General features: G+C 42.5%; 1 protein-coding gene across 4 annotated transcripts in view; it reads left to right on the top strand.

The window, feature by feature from the left end:
* bcar1 (BCAR1 scaffold protein, Cas family member) overlaps positions 1 to 18,318 on the top strand; it is a 96,774-nt gene that overhangs the window by 71,741 nt on the left and 6,715 nt on the right. For all 4 annotated transcript variants that reach the window (XM_037766818.1, XM_037766820.1, XM_037766819.1 and 1 more), the window contains 3 exons: positions 11,628 to 11,777; positions 16,496 to 16,591; positions 17,290 to 17,673. In XM_037766818.1, coding sequence (XP_037622746.1) covers positions 11,628 to 11,777; positions 16,496 to 16,591; positions 17,290 to 17,673 — 630 coding nt within the window. The remainder of the gene's footprint in view (positions 1 to 11,627; positions 11,778 to 16,495; positions 16,592 to 17,289; positions 17,674 to 18,318) is intronic.

Raw genomic sequence — 18,318 nt, 5'->3', positions numbered from 1 at the left:
ATTCCAAATGTGATAGTTAGTATTTGCTCTCAATCAGACACAAGAGCATTAGTGAGGTCCAACACGGCTGTTGGGTGATCAGGGTCTGGCTCACAGTCCATTTCATCCCAGTGATGCTGGATGGGTTTGAGGTCAGGGCTCTGTGCAGGCCAGTCATGTTTTTCTACAGCGAACTGGGAAAACAATGTCTTTATGGAGCTGGTTCTGTACACAGAAGAGTTGTCATGTTGAAACAGGAAAGGGACAAACACAAACTGTTGACACAAAGTTGGAGGCACACTGTTGTCCAAAATACCACTGTAGTCTGTAGCCTTACGATTCCCTTTCATTACTGGGACAAAGGTGCTCCAGACATAATTTCTTATTAATTCCTATTTTCACAAACTATTTTGTCACAAACTTTCTCATTTTACAGCTAAACCGTGCACTACAAGATGATTCTTAAAACATTTGAGGAGAGAAATAGACATTAACGTAACATAATATTGATTCATATTTGATCAGCGCGGCCTAGTTTGACCGTTTGGTCGGAGTTCGTGAGTGATTGACAGCCGGCTCTCATAGACAGCAGATGGACAGCAGACTCCAGATCAGCTCTTACTGCTTGTTTTCCTCCGGTCTGTGAAATCTTGTGGGTGCCGTTAGGAGCACCGGAGGACACAGAGGAACATGATTTTTTTCAGGTTACCTGTTTCATGTACTACTGTCACGATATAGCAACCGTTTTATAAAAATAAATCCAATATCTCCTACTTAAGCTTTAATCTTCACTTGTTGACTCCATCCTTCTGGTTATCACCACAGTTTATTTTTGACCGATTGCTCCACCAGCAGTAAAGTTATAACTTCCTGCTCCTGCGGGATCCTAATCCTAACGACGTCCTCCAAAGCAGAGCGCTGCGCACACGCACACACAGTCGCATCTCGACACAACTCACGGCTCGTATTAAAACACTGTCATTCTTAAAGTATCCGTCCTAATAAAACAGGATATTGTACCACTTTTAGCGGCCGGTTATCGCGATACGTTTCTAGTATCGGTATACCGTGCAACACTGTGTGCTTCCGTTATGTCATTATTGTATTTCTTTTAACCCTCAAATATCTATTTTGGTATCAACCTAAAAAATCCAGTATTGGTGATAATGTGTGGATACATTTGAGAGGTCTGCTCTGTGTCACCATGAGAGAGAATGAAGTCCTTCTGTATGTGTTATAATCCAAGCTTCTCTGTGCTTCGTTTAGCAGGGTCGGCCATGCGTGCCTTTTAGTGCATGTTACTGCATGTGAACACGCCCCGCTGGTTAGCTCGTGGCCGCCACTCTGCACCGCTCTCATACGGCGGTTACAGCTCATAACGCCGTCCCGACCCATGGTATCATTGCGGAAGCGTAGTAGTACTGAACCTTCTATTGTCAGTATAAGAGCAAGGTGTGTGTGTGTGTGTGTGTGTGTGTGTGTGTGTGTGTGTGTGTGTGTGTGTGTGTGTGTGTGTGTGTGTGTGTGTGTGTGTGTGTGTGTGTGTGTGTGTGTGTGTGTGTGTGTATGTGTCACATGCTTTATGTATTTACCTTGCCAATGCCCTTCATTGTAATGAGTTGCTCTTATGCTCACTTACCTCCCCTTGCCTCCCCCTCCGTACACATACACACAACTAAAAGAGACACACACTCCACTCCTTCCAGTTAGTCATTACAAGATAAGGAATACCTGCTGAGGGAAGACTCCACTCACTCTCTCTCATTCACCCACTCATCCACACATCGACACAGATGAAGCGGTAATTGAAGAGTGATGAAAAGTGCAGTGTTGGTTTCAACATGGAGGGTGAATGATGGAGGAAGTGAGCAGAGAGAGGCAGCGGGAGCTCCAGCTGCAGAGTCTCAGCTGCTGAGGAAGGCTCCAGCTCAGCTTCACACGCCCTTTAGTAAGACTGTTCAGCATATAGGCGCAGTTTGAACTCTAGAGGGAATGTAATGTGTAACGCAGAGAGGTCTAATGTATAGGGATGTGTGCAGCCTATATATAACACCCGCCAAACAGAATGCGATGCGAGCAAGCGTCAGTGACAAAATCAGTTTGATTACATTGTTTTCTATTTGAATGAACAAACTGGCCGCGAGCGACGAAGCGCTGCGCAGCACGCCGTTTGGAGCTGAACTGTTGTCAGACGCCCTGTTTCTATTTGTTCCTTATTCCAACGGATGAGGGCTGATTGGTAAAGTTGAAATAAGGAGTTATCTGATACGATACCTCTTCATTTCACTACAAACACCTAAATAAGGTGACAGCTGGCTGGAGGGAGATCACCAGAAGGTCGCCTGAATGTTTACTGAGGCTACTGTTGGCTGTATTGTTTATCATTTTCAGTAAATATCGCAAATCTGGTGAAGGAATGCCAAGTTCCGGTCACATGACCGTAGCACAGCCAATAGGAACGCTCTCTCAATGAAATGACCTGTGATTGGTCAAAGTCTCCCGCCACGGGCTAGATTCTCTAAAGCCTGAAAACAGAGCCATGAGGAGGTGCAGAAGTCTAGTTTTCTCTTAGAACACTTGAATTACAATATGATGAAAGGTTATTATGGAACTTTTTGCCCAATGATGCCAAAAATATACTGCCTACTGAAGCTTTAACTTGCCTTTAGAGTTGACCTTGGAAGTCATAGCTGTATTTGGGGGGAGATGGTAACCCCTATCTCTGATATGGATGGCCTCCTTGATCTACAGCCGTCTGCTGACTCTTGGTCAGTGGAAAAGGTCTGAAAAAGCTGATAAATTATCCTTAAAATTAAGATTTTTATTAATATTTTAATATGTGTTTAAGGGATGCGAAAGATAGGGCCGGGTACGGAAGATTGGTTTGTCACCCAAAATGTGTCCATGGCACCAATGTATCAGTGTGTGTGTGTGTGTGTGTGTGGTGTGTGTGTGTGTGTGTGTGTGTGTGAGTGGGTATGTGTGTGTCAGAAGGTCAAGCAATAGTGTCAGCCGTCATCAAAGGCATTGATGTGCTAGGAGGGGTGTGTCAGCAGCCACGTGTCTCCCAGCTTAACACACTGTGTGTGTGTGTGTGTGTGTGTGTGTGTGTGTGTGTGTGCGTGCAAATTGCCAGTTTGTGAGGCTACATTCTGCACCACATGCTGAGAGATTAACTGGAGACTAATGAAGTGAACACGGCTGTCTGGCACACTCCCACATATCTGTAGACATTTGTTTCGCTCATCCAGTCTCATTGCTGAGTCCATTTGATTGTTAGTTTGAGAGTCTGTGTGAAGAAAAGGCAACACCCCATCAGTCATCATGATGTGGATATCTGTAGCCTGTACTGTGTTAAGTATTAAAGAAAATATTGTGCTTTGTGCTCACCAAGAATAGTCTACTTTCACAACCTGGTGTCACACATGGTGCTGTTTAAAGGATGCATTTATATGTAATATCGCCAACAGCTTTGGTTAATCCTACACAGTACTACCTTAAAGTATGTCTCTGTCAGATTTTTAGATTCGATTTTTTTTCTATTCTATTGAATTTAAACCAACATGCCCAATCTGAGAGGATTTCATGACTCTTAAGAGGGAGATGGGCTGCGGTCGAATAGTCCTTTTCTCTTAGGAAGGTTCCTAACGGAGTGAAATGACCCGGAGCAGCCATGATAAGAGCTGTTTGAATTCTCCAAATGCTGAGGAAAGGAGCTTCAATACTTCCTTTATTATCTCCTTTAGCATAGGATACACTGGACCATCCTTTAGCAAAGGAAAAGAGAGAATAACATCCCACAATTCCTTGCAGCCGCAGCATTTAAAACGACGCACCGTTCGGCCGTTCATGAAAACAAACGATATGTTTATCTTGCATATTATTTTCATACGCTTGTACATTAGTTGGGATTCATGTTTAATATTCGTGGACAGTGACAACCATTTTATTTCACTTTATAATTAATTATTTATTTATTTCAAACATGTTACAAATACCTAAGTAAAAAAACAAAACAAGAATAACAAATAAAATGAACAGTAAACAATCAATTAACAAATAATCAACATAAATAAATATTACATGTCCCAAAAGAAGTTGGAAGAAATATATGATCCTACATCTTCTCCATAACTCGAACAATTAACTCAACATTTGTCATATATTCCTTTGTTTATTTCAATTCCAACCTTGGTAATGAAGTGATATTTTTCACCGGTTGTCCACGTTAGGTCAGATACTCCTTTATAATATGTTGATAGAGTGTTCCAGCAGCAGAAAGAGCTGTGGTATCTCTCTTTCACACACCGCGGGTGGAGCAGTCTGTCACTGAAAGACCTATTTAACAACGCACGGTGGGAAGCAGCGCCGTTTGTAGTCCATCTTCAGAACATTGTAGTTTCACCACTGCAGACCTGCGTCACTAACATTCGCCGCCGTCGCATCATAATTACGGAACCTAGTGTTAGTGCAGTCAGATTCTCTGAACACCGCGGTCGTCTTTTCCTAAATCCTTCTGAATTCTCCTTTTCATCTTTCCTTGACCTCATGACGTTTTCCCTCAAGGTCAAGGAAAAGTGGTTAGGAAAAGACGTAATTTTTGGACTTTTCAAACGCAGCCATGGTTAAACCCACCAAAATTACAATACAGTCTGGTGCAAGAAGGTTGTTGAATGTGACATTGTAACCACTTCCTACCTTTTCATTCTTTGCTAAAGTTTCTCCCTGAATGGTGAAGTGATCTGCTGCGTCACATTTATGAAGTAGTGCTTAGTAGTTTTCCCACCATCACAACAAATTGGTGGAAATGACCAACACAGAGACCTTTCCGATAATATGACGAGGTGCTCAGACGCACAAATGCAGCATAATGTCAACTCAACACTCAATATAATGACACCCTAATAAATCAATACTTTTTTCATCACCACAGTCCTATAACCTCTCTGGGTATTGTCAGAATTGCCAAACAGCCGGTCTGAGCACGCACACATGGACAGAACACACACACACACACACACACACACACACACACACACACACACACACACACACAAGTTATGCCATGTGGTGTTGGAATCCAGTTCAGTGGGGGGTAGAGTGTGTTGGTTCTCTCTTGGAGACATGCACTAATCTGTTAAGACCCCTGCACTGGCGCTTAGTGCCTCTGTCTGTGTGTGTATGCGTGCGTGTGCGTGTGTGTTGCCACATGCTCCACATAGCTGGCATGGTATTCACAGGCTTGTGGCTCCAACTCTCTCTCATTCATTCTTTCTCCACTGTTTTTTTTACGTCTTTGTCTGGCTGGTTTGTGATCAAGACCAACAGTGTTACACTTTAACTGGACTTAAAGTGAGTTTACTATATTGCAGTAACCCCGCCGGGCATATATACAGTACAGTAGTACTGTCAGTGTTTTTTCTTAACAATAAACAAATCACACCTATACACATATTTACTCACTTACCTGCAATTTGTTTTTTCACATGAACTCTGAAATTAGAGTTGAGTTGGACCAAAGCACACTTGGTGATTGTTGGAAAGAGTAACAACGACGGTTTTGATTTTGTTTCCGTCCAGTTTGAATGAAGTATTTTACGATGCTTCGCTACGTACAGCTGATCTCAACATAAACAAAAATACACGTGGATGATGGCACAGGCTGAACGGAGAGGGGGGGCAATCGTACTCGGCCACCTTGGCGGAGGTCTGCGCTCTCCGAGTGCCATTCTAGTTTTTATTAAAATCAGTTTTCTGAAATGATACGTTTAAATATGCAAATGAGGCATTATCTGTTGCTAACTTTTGGTGAATTCAGGAGAAATCCACAGACTCAAATAGACAATAAAATAAACACCCAAATAGGTATTTTGGATTTGTTTTTCCTCCCACTAGAAGACATGTTATGGAAGCAAAATAGCCCAAAAATCTAAAAATTGACCAGTGCATGAAAACTGTTTTTGCCTGTAGTGTTTCTTGCCTTAAACAGGCAGAAACAAATCAGCAGAGAGCAGAGTAAGAGCACAGTATGGATTAGGATCTGAAGCAGCCATGTCTACTAGTTCAGACAAACCACCCAATGCTCCTACTGTAATTAGGCCTCTCTCTCTATTTTTACCCCATTTTCTCTTTCAACTTCACATCTGTGCTGTAAAGATTTGTTTTTCTCTGCTGCTTGCTGCAGCTGCATGTATAGAAAGTCTATTTTTCTCTGTGTGGTTACGGTGGTCATTTTGAAGCTGGAGGATTGGGCTTCATTTGAGAATGTGCTGTATTTACCACCAGATACCACTGGAGGAGATCTCATCCTGCGTTTTGTTTGTAGACCAAAGCCCACGCCCTGGTTTCTTGTCATCTGTCCTTGTTTTCATCGGCATAAAGAAGAGAAAGAGAAAGAAAGAGAAAGGAGAGGAAGAGAGGGTGGAGGGTGCTGCTGGGAAGGAGGGAGGGACATTGCTCGGAGCAAAGGTCATCTGTAGAACAATGACTTCTGCTTGACGTAATCGTACAAATGGAACAAAAGAGTGAACATCCCAGCTCATGCCACACATGGCCCTCTGTCGTGTGTGTGTGTGTGTGTGTGTGTGTGTGTGTGTGTGTGTGTCACTGAATCCTCATTAATAAGTGTGTGTGAAGGCATTTTATTGTTGGTAGGTCAGAGTAGCTGCAGCTTTTATGAGGCCACTGATTTATTCTGAGAACACGACAGAGAATTTTCTCTGGTGGGTATGTAGGTCAGTAAATCTGAAAGTATACAGCTGTCCTCGGGCCACAGTTCTGTGATGACACATAAGAAACGAGGATGTACAGAGACTCGATGCAGCTGTGTCCTGGCTGTCATTCATTCCTGCCGAGCGCCGGGAGAGCCGGCCTGTGTTGAGCTTGTCAGAGCCTAGAAGAATCAATGTCAAGACTGTCAATTCCAGTGCTTCAAGGTACACACTGAATGATACAAAGAGGAGGTAACATACTTTAAGAAAACTGTGAAAGGATGGCAAGGATCAGCATGGAGTAATGTTCAAGTTGAAAAGGGAAGAGCGGCCCTGGAAAGTAGCTACGAGCAGGAAATCAATCTATGCTTGAGAAAATAGCATTTTGATGCTAAAACATTCTTAATTAGACCAAAATTTGACCAAAATGTTCGGATTGACTGGGAAGCTACAGAATGATATAAAAACCTCAAAATAAATTATGAATAATAATGGACCTGCCCTTTAAATACTTTTTTTTTTTTACCTTCTCTCACGAATGTTGTCTAAATCCTACGTTAAATCTGTTTTAGACTGTATTAATTCCACTGTAAGACTGCTCTTCCAGCTTTGCTATATGTCATACCCACAAATCCACGTGTCCAAGGCTGAACTCATCAGAAAAGCGAGATGGGAATCCGCCGGTTGTGACCTATTCCTTTCTAGTGATTTGAATTTAGTGTGAAAAGTTGATCTTGTGATGAAACTGAAGTTTTGTGCATTTCTCTGTCTATTGATGATGGAGATGAGATATTGCATTTCGTTGTGTACTAAGGGCTGTTGGCAGTTAAAGCATCAGTAGGCGAGATTGGAGCAAATACGATTAAAAAGTTATTTTTAGAAAACGGTCGCTATATCGTGACAGTAGTACATGAAACAAAATCTGGAAAAAAATCATGTTCCTCTGTGTCCTACGGTGCTCCTAACGGCATCTGCAAGATTTCAGAGACCGAAGGAAAACAAGCAGTAAGAGCTGATCTGAGGTCTGCTGTCCAGCTGCCGTCTATAAGAGCCGGCTGTCAATCACTCGCGACCTCCGACCAAACAGTCAAACTAGGCAGCGCTGATCAAATATGAATCAATATTATGTTACGTTAATGTCTATTTCTCTCCTCAAATGTTTTCAGAATCATCTTCTAGTGCACGGTTTAGCTGTAAAATGAGAAAGTTTGTGACCCGGCAGCCATGTTGAGACCTCTTGATGGAACGCCAAGCACCGGTCACAGCCAATAGGATGCTCTCTCTCTCTCTGAAATGACCTGTGATTGGTCAAAGTCTCCCGTCACGGGCTAGATGTTCTAAAGCCTGAAAACAGAACCATGAGGAGGAGCAGAAGTCTAGTTTTCTCTCAGAACACTTGAACTACAATATGCTGAAAGGTTAATATGGAGTTTTTGCCCAATGATGCCAAAAATATACTGCCTACTGCAGCTTTAAAGCAGAGAAACAATGATCCAACATCACGATGCAAACACAGTGCAGACGCGAAGCCCTTATGCTGCTCTTAAATGACGTCATTATTAGTTAACAGTGGTGACCATCCCAGTAGTGACACACACAGAGAAGGATGTCTCTCTGGTGGTGACCATTGATCCATAGCTCTGATCTTCTCAAGGGATTAAAGGGCTCAGCAGGCTATCACTATTACTAGGCCTTACACACACACACACACACACACACACTCACTCACACACAACCAGATCATTTAGCGTTTGTGTGTAAGTGTGTGTCCATCCTCTAGGGTGCACACAGACAGGTGATCAATAACATGGGTTATCAATCTGACACAGGGCTGGGGATGACGTGTGTGTGTGTGTGTGTGTGTGTGTGTGGGTGTGTCAGTCAGCAGGACACATCTGGCACTTAGCCAAGTGTCGTCAATACCGTTGAAAGCTTTCTGACAATGAGGGAAAGGGTGTCTACATGACTGCATACGTGTGACTCAGGCTGATAATTAGACAGAAACCGATGAAAAGCCAAATCAACTTTCTCAGCTTTTTAGAAATGTCTTATTATTACAACTGGTGGTGAACTGATCCCTCTTGAAAATAATAAACCAATGTTCTAATATCCCTTTGTGTGGAAGAGAGAAGAGAGAGAACGTGTTGAAGGCAGAGGGAGAGTGAGGAGGCAGATTAGTACAGACAGGTTGTCAAATGGATGCTTTTATCATTAGTCTCTGTGTGTCTCACACACAGCGAACCTCTGACAGCTGGGAGCTGAGCAAATATTACCAGAGAGCTTCCATTAATCATGGCTGGAGCCGAGTGTAATTAAACAATGATTTGACTTACAAACACAGACAGACCGATACGGGATGTTACGGCCTGATACTGGTGATGATAATTTGCAATTAAACATTTAGATAATAATTATACCTGCAGACACACCGTATATTATAGAATACTTTATTGTTCTATTCATTTTGTGATATCGTTTATGCTGCTCATATATGATGGTGGAGGGGGCAACTCCAGTGCATCAATACATTGTTTTCCAGTCGCAGCCGCGCCTCATTTTCAAACTGTATCGTTTACTTTGAGTGAAAAATTGCTAAGAGGTAAAAAAAAAAAAAGATGACCAGGGCCTAAGATCAAGCCGCGTAGTTGTCCCTCCATTGTTGCGTTCTGGAAGTCTGCTGTTCTTTGTTTACTTCCGGGAGTTTTCCCGTATGGAAATTCTGACCAATTACAGAACAGTTCCTTTGCTCACCAAAATGTTGGTCCTCTTGTAAATGCTGACATGTGAACACAAACCAAACTCGAGGCAACATGCAGCATGGTAACAATTTGGTCCCTGATTTGGACCAGAGCAAACCAACTACAGGTGTGAAAACGCCCCGACTGTTTGGCTAATTTGCATATTGGTAATGTAGACTCTACGAGGACGTGTGAAAAAGTGGCTTCAGTATTGACCGATGCTTGTTGTTAGCAACTGAAATAAAACTGTAATCAGTTTTATCCCTCTGCACCGGTTCAGAGATAGACGCATTCAGCAGACAGTAGCTGACCATAAAGACTTCAACTCTATTACATCTATATATATATATATAGGTACATACATTAAATTAGACCTCTGTATTTAACCCAGGAGCAGTGGGCTGCTGTAAAGCAACTTGAGGTTCAGTGTCTCGCTCAAGGACACTTCGACATGCGGACAGAAGGAGCCGGGGATCGAACCGCCAACCTCGTGGCGCTCTTCCTCCTGAGCTCCAGCTTACTAGATCTGTAAAAAAAAACATATAAAACCCTTTCCATCAGCTTCTTATTTATATGTTGTATGTATACATATGCATAAGAATCACGTGTTGAAATAGAAATGTAAAAACATGCTATTGTGTTTTAAAGGTCTCATATTGTAAAAAGTGAGATTTTCCTGTCTTTTATATTATAAAGCAGGTTTAAGTGATATATAAATACTATAAAAGTATCAAAACACTCTATCCATGGAGAAATACACACAGCCCGTATTCAGAAACTGCGTTTGAAACAAGCCGTTAGGATTTCTGTCCGTTTGTGATGTCACAAATCTACAATATTTAGACCATTTCACAGTTTTAAACATAAACATGCTAAATGTGTCCCAGTTTATTTCCTGTTGGAATGTATGTGAATGACATCAGCTGACAGGATGTAAACATGAACCCAAGCTGTTTCATAACAGCGTAATTCCATTACCATTCCGTTGAAATGCGCTAAAACGGAGTGTTTCAAACAGAGGGTAAATACAGGTATATTCAGACAGACAGTATGAGAAAAATTATGTGTATTTGTAACATTAAAGTATGTAAACATGTTCTAGTAGAAACCCAAAATACAAGTATGAACCTGAAAATGAGCATGATATGGGACCTTTAAGGAGCAGTTAGCATTGAAGCATTTTGTATGTACTTAATTGTGTCTGCAGTCAGTCCTATTTTGCTGCTATGCACTTTATTTACTGCCGGAAATCTCGGTGTAAAAAATATTTCATTTAAAGGTTCACTATAGATAGGTAATAGTGAATAGTGTGGTTAGCATGCTAGCTAATAAGATCCATCATCCCATTGGTAAGTGTAGGGCCTGGTTACACTCGCTTTCTGCTGCTCATATTTGGTTTAACCAGGACATGGAAATGTTGTGGAAATGACAGAAGAGACGATGATGAAAGGATACTAGCTGTGACAGCTACTTTTGTTGTGTGTGTGTGTGTGTGTGTGTGTGTGTGTGTGTGTGTGTGTGTGTGTGTGTGTGTGTGTGTGTGTGTGTGTGTGTGTGTGTGTGTGTGTGTGTGTGTGTGTGTGTGTGTGTGTGTGTGTGTGTGTGTGTGTTGTATACCACAGCTGCTGTGGTTTCCCAGGCTGGCTGGTTGACTTTACACTCAAACCATAGAATACACAGTTTAAACAGGCACACAATAGGGCAGCCTGGTTCCCACGACAACTATGACAGGTCCCCTGCTCTGTTTTTATTGCCTGTGTGTGAGCAGCGTGTTTTAATTAGACTGAAAGACCTTAAGTCTCTGTTCATTCAGTGTGAAGAAGCACTAAATTCTCATTCAAAGGTGAAGAAGCCTCCTAGTTTTGTAACTTCAGAGTCTGATGAGAGAAGCTCTCGTGACTCAGTGACGCATTGTGACCCTCGCATGTTGTCATAGTCACATAAACACAGGCCCTGTGACTTATTTTTTACAGTAGGGGACCATTTGGTGGTTTAATCTTTGTTTTTGCTGTGGTGTTTTTCTGTTAGTAGATTTAAAGACTTTCTCCATCTGTTGATATGAAGATCAAATATCTCTATAGTGGGGTTGATATCCATCCTACTCCTGCCTTCAGACTGATGTTTTGTTGTGTGACTATTATGTCTTTGTGTTGTTCTTGACTCTCACCTTCCTCTCCACTCTCTGTGTTTCTGTGTCCAGGTGGTAGTTCCTACTCGGGTCGGACAGGTGTATGTGTACGACACGGTGAAAGCAGACCAGGACGAGTACGACGTCCCACCCAGACATCAGCCTCCGACCCATCAAGACATTTACGACGTGCCGCCCACCCGCCAGCAGTACAACACACAGGTCAGACTGCTGTGTGTGTGTGTGTGTGTGTGATATTGGACTGTCCAGAGGCAACAAAAAGAAGCCGTATTTTTCCACTATAGAGAAGGTTATTGGTTGTGTGTGTGTGTGTGTGTGTGTGTGTGTGTGTGTGTGCGTGTGCCTGTGCCTGTGTGTTTGTGTGTGCTTGCTGGGCCTTTACATTTGATTCCACACGCATATAGGTCAGTTTATTCCTGCGTAATTCCACACATACTGTTCACAATGTTTTTTGCTTTATAGGCAGGCACTTTGCACACACACACATGCACACACACGCACACACACAGGCAAAATGTACGTAGAAGAGAGTCTTGATGCTGACAAGCCAAAAGAGAAAGGTCACACACATACAACCACAGCAAAATGAGAGTCGCAGGACGAGGAAGAGGAGGAGAAAATGCGCTGTATGAGGAAGAAGGGGGGAGAGGAGGAGGAGGAGTACAGGAAGGAAAGAAGAAAAACAAGATGACAATGAATGATGAGGAAAAAATGAAGGATGGGAAGACGAGAAAGAGCAGGAGGAAGATGTGTAGCTGTAATAACAGATGTAGCTGCTGGGCTTTTTTTGAAGTCGGCAATCTGAAAGGTGAAGAATGAACGCACCGCAACACCAGGCACTTCATCAAAATGTCTGCTGGGTGGGAGATGGCTCATGTTAGATGGCTCTGACCATAGCAAGTAATCACACACACACACACACACACACACACACACGGTAGCATCACAGTACAGCTGTAGGGTACAGTGAGATAGGGTACACTTATTGTATGTCTTCTAATGTCTATGCACCACATCAGCACTGACTGACTGTGGAACAGTAATCCTCTCTCCAACTTCACGTGTGAAGAAACAGAGCTGATGAACTCAACATGTATGGTTACAACTCTCCAGGAGGTGTAATGGTGTAGAGGCTGTTCTCTGTGGTACACTCCCTGTACCTGTACCTCTACCTGTAGGCTACCTGTATCTCTACATTTACCTGTAGGCTACCTGTACCTGTACCTCTACCTGTAGGCTACCTGTACCTGTATCTGTAGGCTACCTCTACCTCTACATTTACCTGTAGGCTACCTGTATCTGTACTTGTAGGCTACCTCTACCTATAGGCTACCTGTACCTGTACCTGTACCTGTAGGCTACCTCTACCTCTACCTCTACCTGTATCTGTAGGCTACCTCTATCTCTACCTGTAGGCTACCTGTACCTGTACCTGTATCTGTAGGCTACCTCTACCTCTACTTGTAGGCTACCTGTACCTGTACCTGTACATGTACCTGTACCTGTAGGCTACCTCTATCTCTACCTGTACCTGTAGGCTACCTGTACCTGTACCTCTACCTGTAGGCTACCTGTAGGCTACCTGTACCAGTACTTGTAGGCTACCTCTACCTATAGGCTACCTCTACCTGTACCTGTACCTGTACCTGTACCTGTAGGCTACATGTACCTGTACCTGTACCTCTACCTGTAGGCTACCTGTACCAGTACTTGTAGGCTACCTCTACCTGTACCTGTAGGCTACCTGTACCTGTACCTGTACCTGTACCTGTAAACTACCTGTAGGCTACCTGTACCTGTACCTGTACCTGTAAACTACCTGTACCTGTACGCTACCTGTACCTGTATCTACCTGTGCCTTATTGTGAGAACAGGGTTATCCATTTCATGGTGTGCACCATACTGTAGAAACAAAGTACACATTTTGTATCACAGTATTCATAGTGTACCATACTGCAAGATGAATATAGTATATCATGATATAGTATAATGAAAATCAATGGTAAAGTGGAGTGGTGAGGTTCACCCAGTGTCATGTGAAAAATGAAGATGGTCTGCATTCACTGCATGCTGGCATGGAGGCTGCTGGGTTTGGATTCAGTTTGGGAAGAAAGAGTGTCATCTTGTGTGATGGTCTCTCTCTCAATCTCACTTTTCAAATTCAAATTAGCTTCACTGGCATGAGCATAATTACGTGTATTCTAATATATTTTGCGATGAAATATAATGGATGTAATGGCACAGACTAGTACAGACAGTACAGGTTAATGTGTTGTCTGTCTGTCTGTCATTGTTGTAGTATTAATGCCCCAGTAGTTTGAAGTAACCTCTTTAAATGTGCATGTGGCTCCTATTCACCTCAATGATACATTGATTCATTTTAGTTTGTTTATAAACCGCTGGACTTATAGCTCATATGTGTTTCAGAAAGATTTCTGCTCATGTTCAAAAAGTCGTAATATTACAAGAATAGAGTCATAATTTAATGAGAATAAAGTCATAATATTTGAAGAACAACTCTGATATGGTAGTATCCCCCATAGACTGTATATAAGAAGAGGGCGTAGTCACCGTGACGTCACCCGTTGGTTTGTGGACTGCCGTTTTGAAGCCTCGAGTTCGACATTTTGGCCGTCGCCGCCTTGGTGTTTGGCTGTCGCTATGTTGGCTTTTTGCAACCAGAAGTGACACGAGAGGGTGGAGCTAAGTACAACCGAACTCTGAATAAGACATTTTCAGGTGACCAAAAAGGCTATAATTAACTTTCATGAAGTGAAAACAAACTGTGAAAGGGTTAAAGTTGTAAGACGGAAACACGGACAACTCTCAGACCAGACAATGTCGTGGTAGCGACCTGTCAATCACAAGGTAGCCCCGCCCTAAAGCATCCCCTGCTTTATGGTCTATTTGACTCTAAATGGGACCATAATTTACTAAATGAACATCATGCTGTATTGAAGAAGACTTGAAACTAGAGATTGAGACCATAAACTCATGTTTACAATGTTTACTGAGGTAATAAATCAAGTGAGAAGTAGGCTCATTTTCTCATAGACTTCTATACAATCTGACTTCTTTTTGCAACCAGAGGAGACGCCCCCTGCTGTTGTTTATAAATAATGCAAGTTTAAGGCACTTCAGCACTGGCTTCACTTTTCAGACCCGGAGGTTGATCACTGGTATCCCCTTCAGACCGTCTTTCAGATACAGAACCCCGTTTGAGACTGTGGTCTCCGGGTGAGACAAGTTTATGGAAGCGTCTGCACGCTGCTCTTCATCGGAGGTGGAAACTAACAGAGAACACTCAGCCTCGAGCTCTCTCCTCTCGACTAAACGCACTGCCCTGTTTCAGATTCATCCAAAATGCACTCCAGCAATTATATCGCTGCATGTAGACGTAAAGGAGGCGGGAACAAAGCCAGCAAACACCAATAGAAACTATTCCTCATCCAGTAGGAACATGAGGGAGTTAACCCTTCGTAGAGCCAATCATCAGGGTGGTAAGCCTCCCTGATGCCGGCCTGGCCATGATGTTATCAGCTATATGTATTTTTGACTTGTGAATTTGTTTGCAAATTAATAGTTTAATTATTTATCATTGCCCCCCAATGCCTCACCGAGTGGCATCCCAGCTGCTTCTATATGCGTACGTGTGTGTGTGTGTGTGTGTGTGTGTGTGTGTGTGTGTGTCAGAGGCAGAAAGGATTGAGGGAGGGTTGAGGGAGCGAGTGTTAATAGATGGACATTTCCTCAATAAGCGTACTGTGTCATAGAGAGGTGGTCATGTGACCAAAACCACACCGGTTCACATTCCTGGGACGACTCTTTGCCCTCTCTTCACCTCCTTTTTTCCTCTTCTCCTTTCTGCCGTTTCTCCACCTCTCCCTCTTCATTGTCTTCTCCTCTCCTTTCTGCCTTCGTTCTTTACCGTTTCTTCTCAATTCATGCTTCTATCTTTCTTTCTCTCCTCTCCCCTTCTTCTGTTTTCCTTTCCTTTCCCTGCCTCCCCCCCCCTCCTCCCTCTGTCCTCTTTTGCTCCTGTTTCTGTGCTTTTTCCTCTCCTTCATTTAATCTTTCTCTTTCCATCCTCTTCCTGCACCTCTGTTCTCTTCTTTTCCTCCTTTTCATCGCTCTTGTGTCCATACTCCTCTTTACCTCTTCATCCCCACTGCGCTGCTTTCCTTTCCTCTCTCCATAGACAAAGAGAGTAGATGAAATGCATTCAACTATTAAACCTTGTTTTATGACTCTGTGTGTGTGTGTGTGTGTGTGTGTGTGTGTGTGTGTGTGTGTGTGTGTGTGTGTGTGTGTGTGTGTGTGATCATGCCTGCGTATATCTTTCTTTTGTATTCCAGATTAGTTTCTAATAGAATACATTAATATAAAGTCTTTAAAAATCATTGAATTCAATTTTAAACTTGGAATATTTTAAAAGGTCTTAAGTTTCATTCACCAAAGTGTCAAACATTTTGCTCTTGCCTTGAACTCAAAATTAATGAAATGCAATTTAATTTGTAATTGCTTAATCCACCTATCCGTTTTATGCCGGCCCAGGTTGCATCAGATTGACTAATTGTATCATTAGGGGTTATTGTTATATACTGCTGCCATATTGTCCCTACTGGTTTCCCATTATACTTACATCATTTGGCTGGTATGATAAATTGAATTCTACGTAGTATTGAAACGTCTTGAATGTAACTTCTCTGCAGAAACTCTGAGTTTGGAGGACAGGTGGAACTCATGAGACCGCTGATTGAATATGAGTGTGGTGTCAGGTATACAGGCCTACCCACCCACATGTATGCTGCATTCTCTCGTCACGTCATATCGTAGCGTCGCACCAATGGATGTGTTCACGTGTGTCTCCAGTATGATGTGTGTAACAAAATGTCATTTCTGCCTTGTTCTGTGTTCAGGTGTATGATACTCCTCCCATGGTGATGAAGGGACCCTCTAGTGGTCAAGATATATATGACACCCCAGCAAGCACAGACAAAAGTACTCAGCAGACGGTAAGGCTCTGTGAATTTATGTGTTTCACAGATATGCAGCATGACAATCTTGTTAAAGGTCCCATATCGTGCTCATTTTCAGGTTCATACTTGTATTTTGTGTTTCTACTAGAACATGTTTACATGCTGTAATGTTAAAAAAAAACTTTATTTTCCTCGTACTGTCTGCCTGAATATACCTGTAATCACCCCCTGCCTGAAACGCTCCGTTTTAGTGCATTTCAACGGAATTGCGTTGCTAGGCAACGGTTTGGGTCCATGTTTACTTCCTGTCAGCTGATGTTATTCACATACACTGCAACAGGAAATAAACTGGGACACATTTAGAATGTTTATGTTTAAAACCGTGTAATGGTCTATATATTGTATATTTGTGACATCACAAATAGACAGAAATCCTAACGGCTTGTTTCAAACACACAATTTCTGAATACGGGTTGTGTGTATTTCTCCCTATATTGTGTGTTTTGATAGTTTACCAGTATTTATCCAGCACTTAAACTAGCTTTATAATATAAAAGACATAAAAATCTCACTTTTTACAATATGGTACCTTTAAAATTGTTTTATACTGGCATTTGAGTGTGTATCTGTATCATACTGTCATGTTCAAAAGAACGATATAACTCAGTGGTCAAGGTTGTTTTAATATTTCATATAATATTTTATATTCTGTCCCTCTCTCTCTCTCTCCCCAGGTCTATGACTTCCCCCCGTCTGTCAGTAAAGACGTCCCTGATGCTCAGCCAATCAGAGAGGAGACCTACGACGTGCCGCCCCACTTTGCCAAACTCAAGCCGGTCCCCGTCCCTCCCGGCCAGTACCTGCACAACAACCTCAACGACGACGACGAGCCGCCGATTCCAGAGGACGTGTACGACGTCCCGCCGCCCATCCTGACTGACAAGCGTTATCGCGGGGACAGGAGCGGAGTCAGCCAGGCCCCGCAGGATATCTACGACATCCCGGCCAGCCTGCGGACCGGAGGTCACACCGCCCAGGACGTCTACGACTTCCCCCGGGAACGAGAGGAGAAAAGAGGAGAGAGGGGAGACCACTATATCTACGATGTCCCACCGCAGGTATGACAGTTAAAGGGGTGGTCCCCCCGTTGTTGTATTCAGTCAACTTTCATTGAATAAGACGTTGCGTTAAAGCAGTAGTGTTCATTTGTCTGTTCTTTCGTCTTTCACATTATCATTTAGTTTCTGTTTTTTTGACAAATATTTTAATCATTTTCAAAAGTGACTTTTTACTTAGTTTTAGTTTTTGTTTATACATTTCAACAAATACTTCACATCATAGTTTGTACTGAAGAAATGACAGCCGATTAGACTGTTGTCAGGCTATTAAATAGGCATTATCAGTCACTATAAGCCCCATAGATGTGGGTGAATGGGGGCCTACTACACCTATTAGTAGGTTTTGTCATCTGTTCACATGGTAGATCACTGAAAGAAGGTATAAAAGAGTGTGAAATCAACAATGTGTAGTCGTCTTTGTGTTCATAGTTATTTTAACCCAAAACACAATGTTTTCCCCTAAACTTAATGAAGTGTATTTTTTTGCCTAAACCTTAAGAAGTTCTAGTTTTGTTGCTTAAACCTAAAGAAGTTCTAGTTTTATGTCCTAAACCTAAAAAAGTTGTAGTTTTATTGCCTAAACCTAAAGAAGTTGTAGTTTTGTTGCTTAAACCAAAATAAATTGTAGATTTGTTACCTAAAACG

This window comes from Sebastes umbrosus, chromosome 4 (genome assembly GCF_015220745.1).
Source record: "Sebastes umbrosus isolate fSebUmb1 chromosome 4, fSebUmb1.pri, whole genome shotgun sequence".
In the NCBI taxonomy this organism is placed as follows: Eukaryota; Metazoa; Chordata; class Actinopteri; order Perciformes; family Sebastidae; genus Sebastes; species Sebastes umbrosus.
This window is presented reverse-complemented; position numbering and strand designations above follow the sequence as displayed.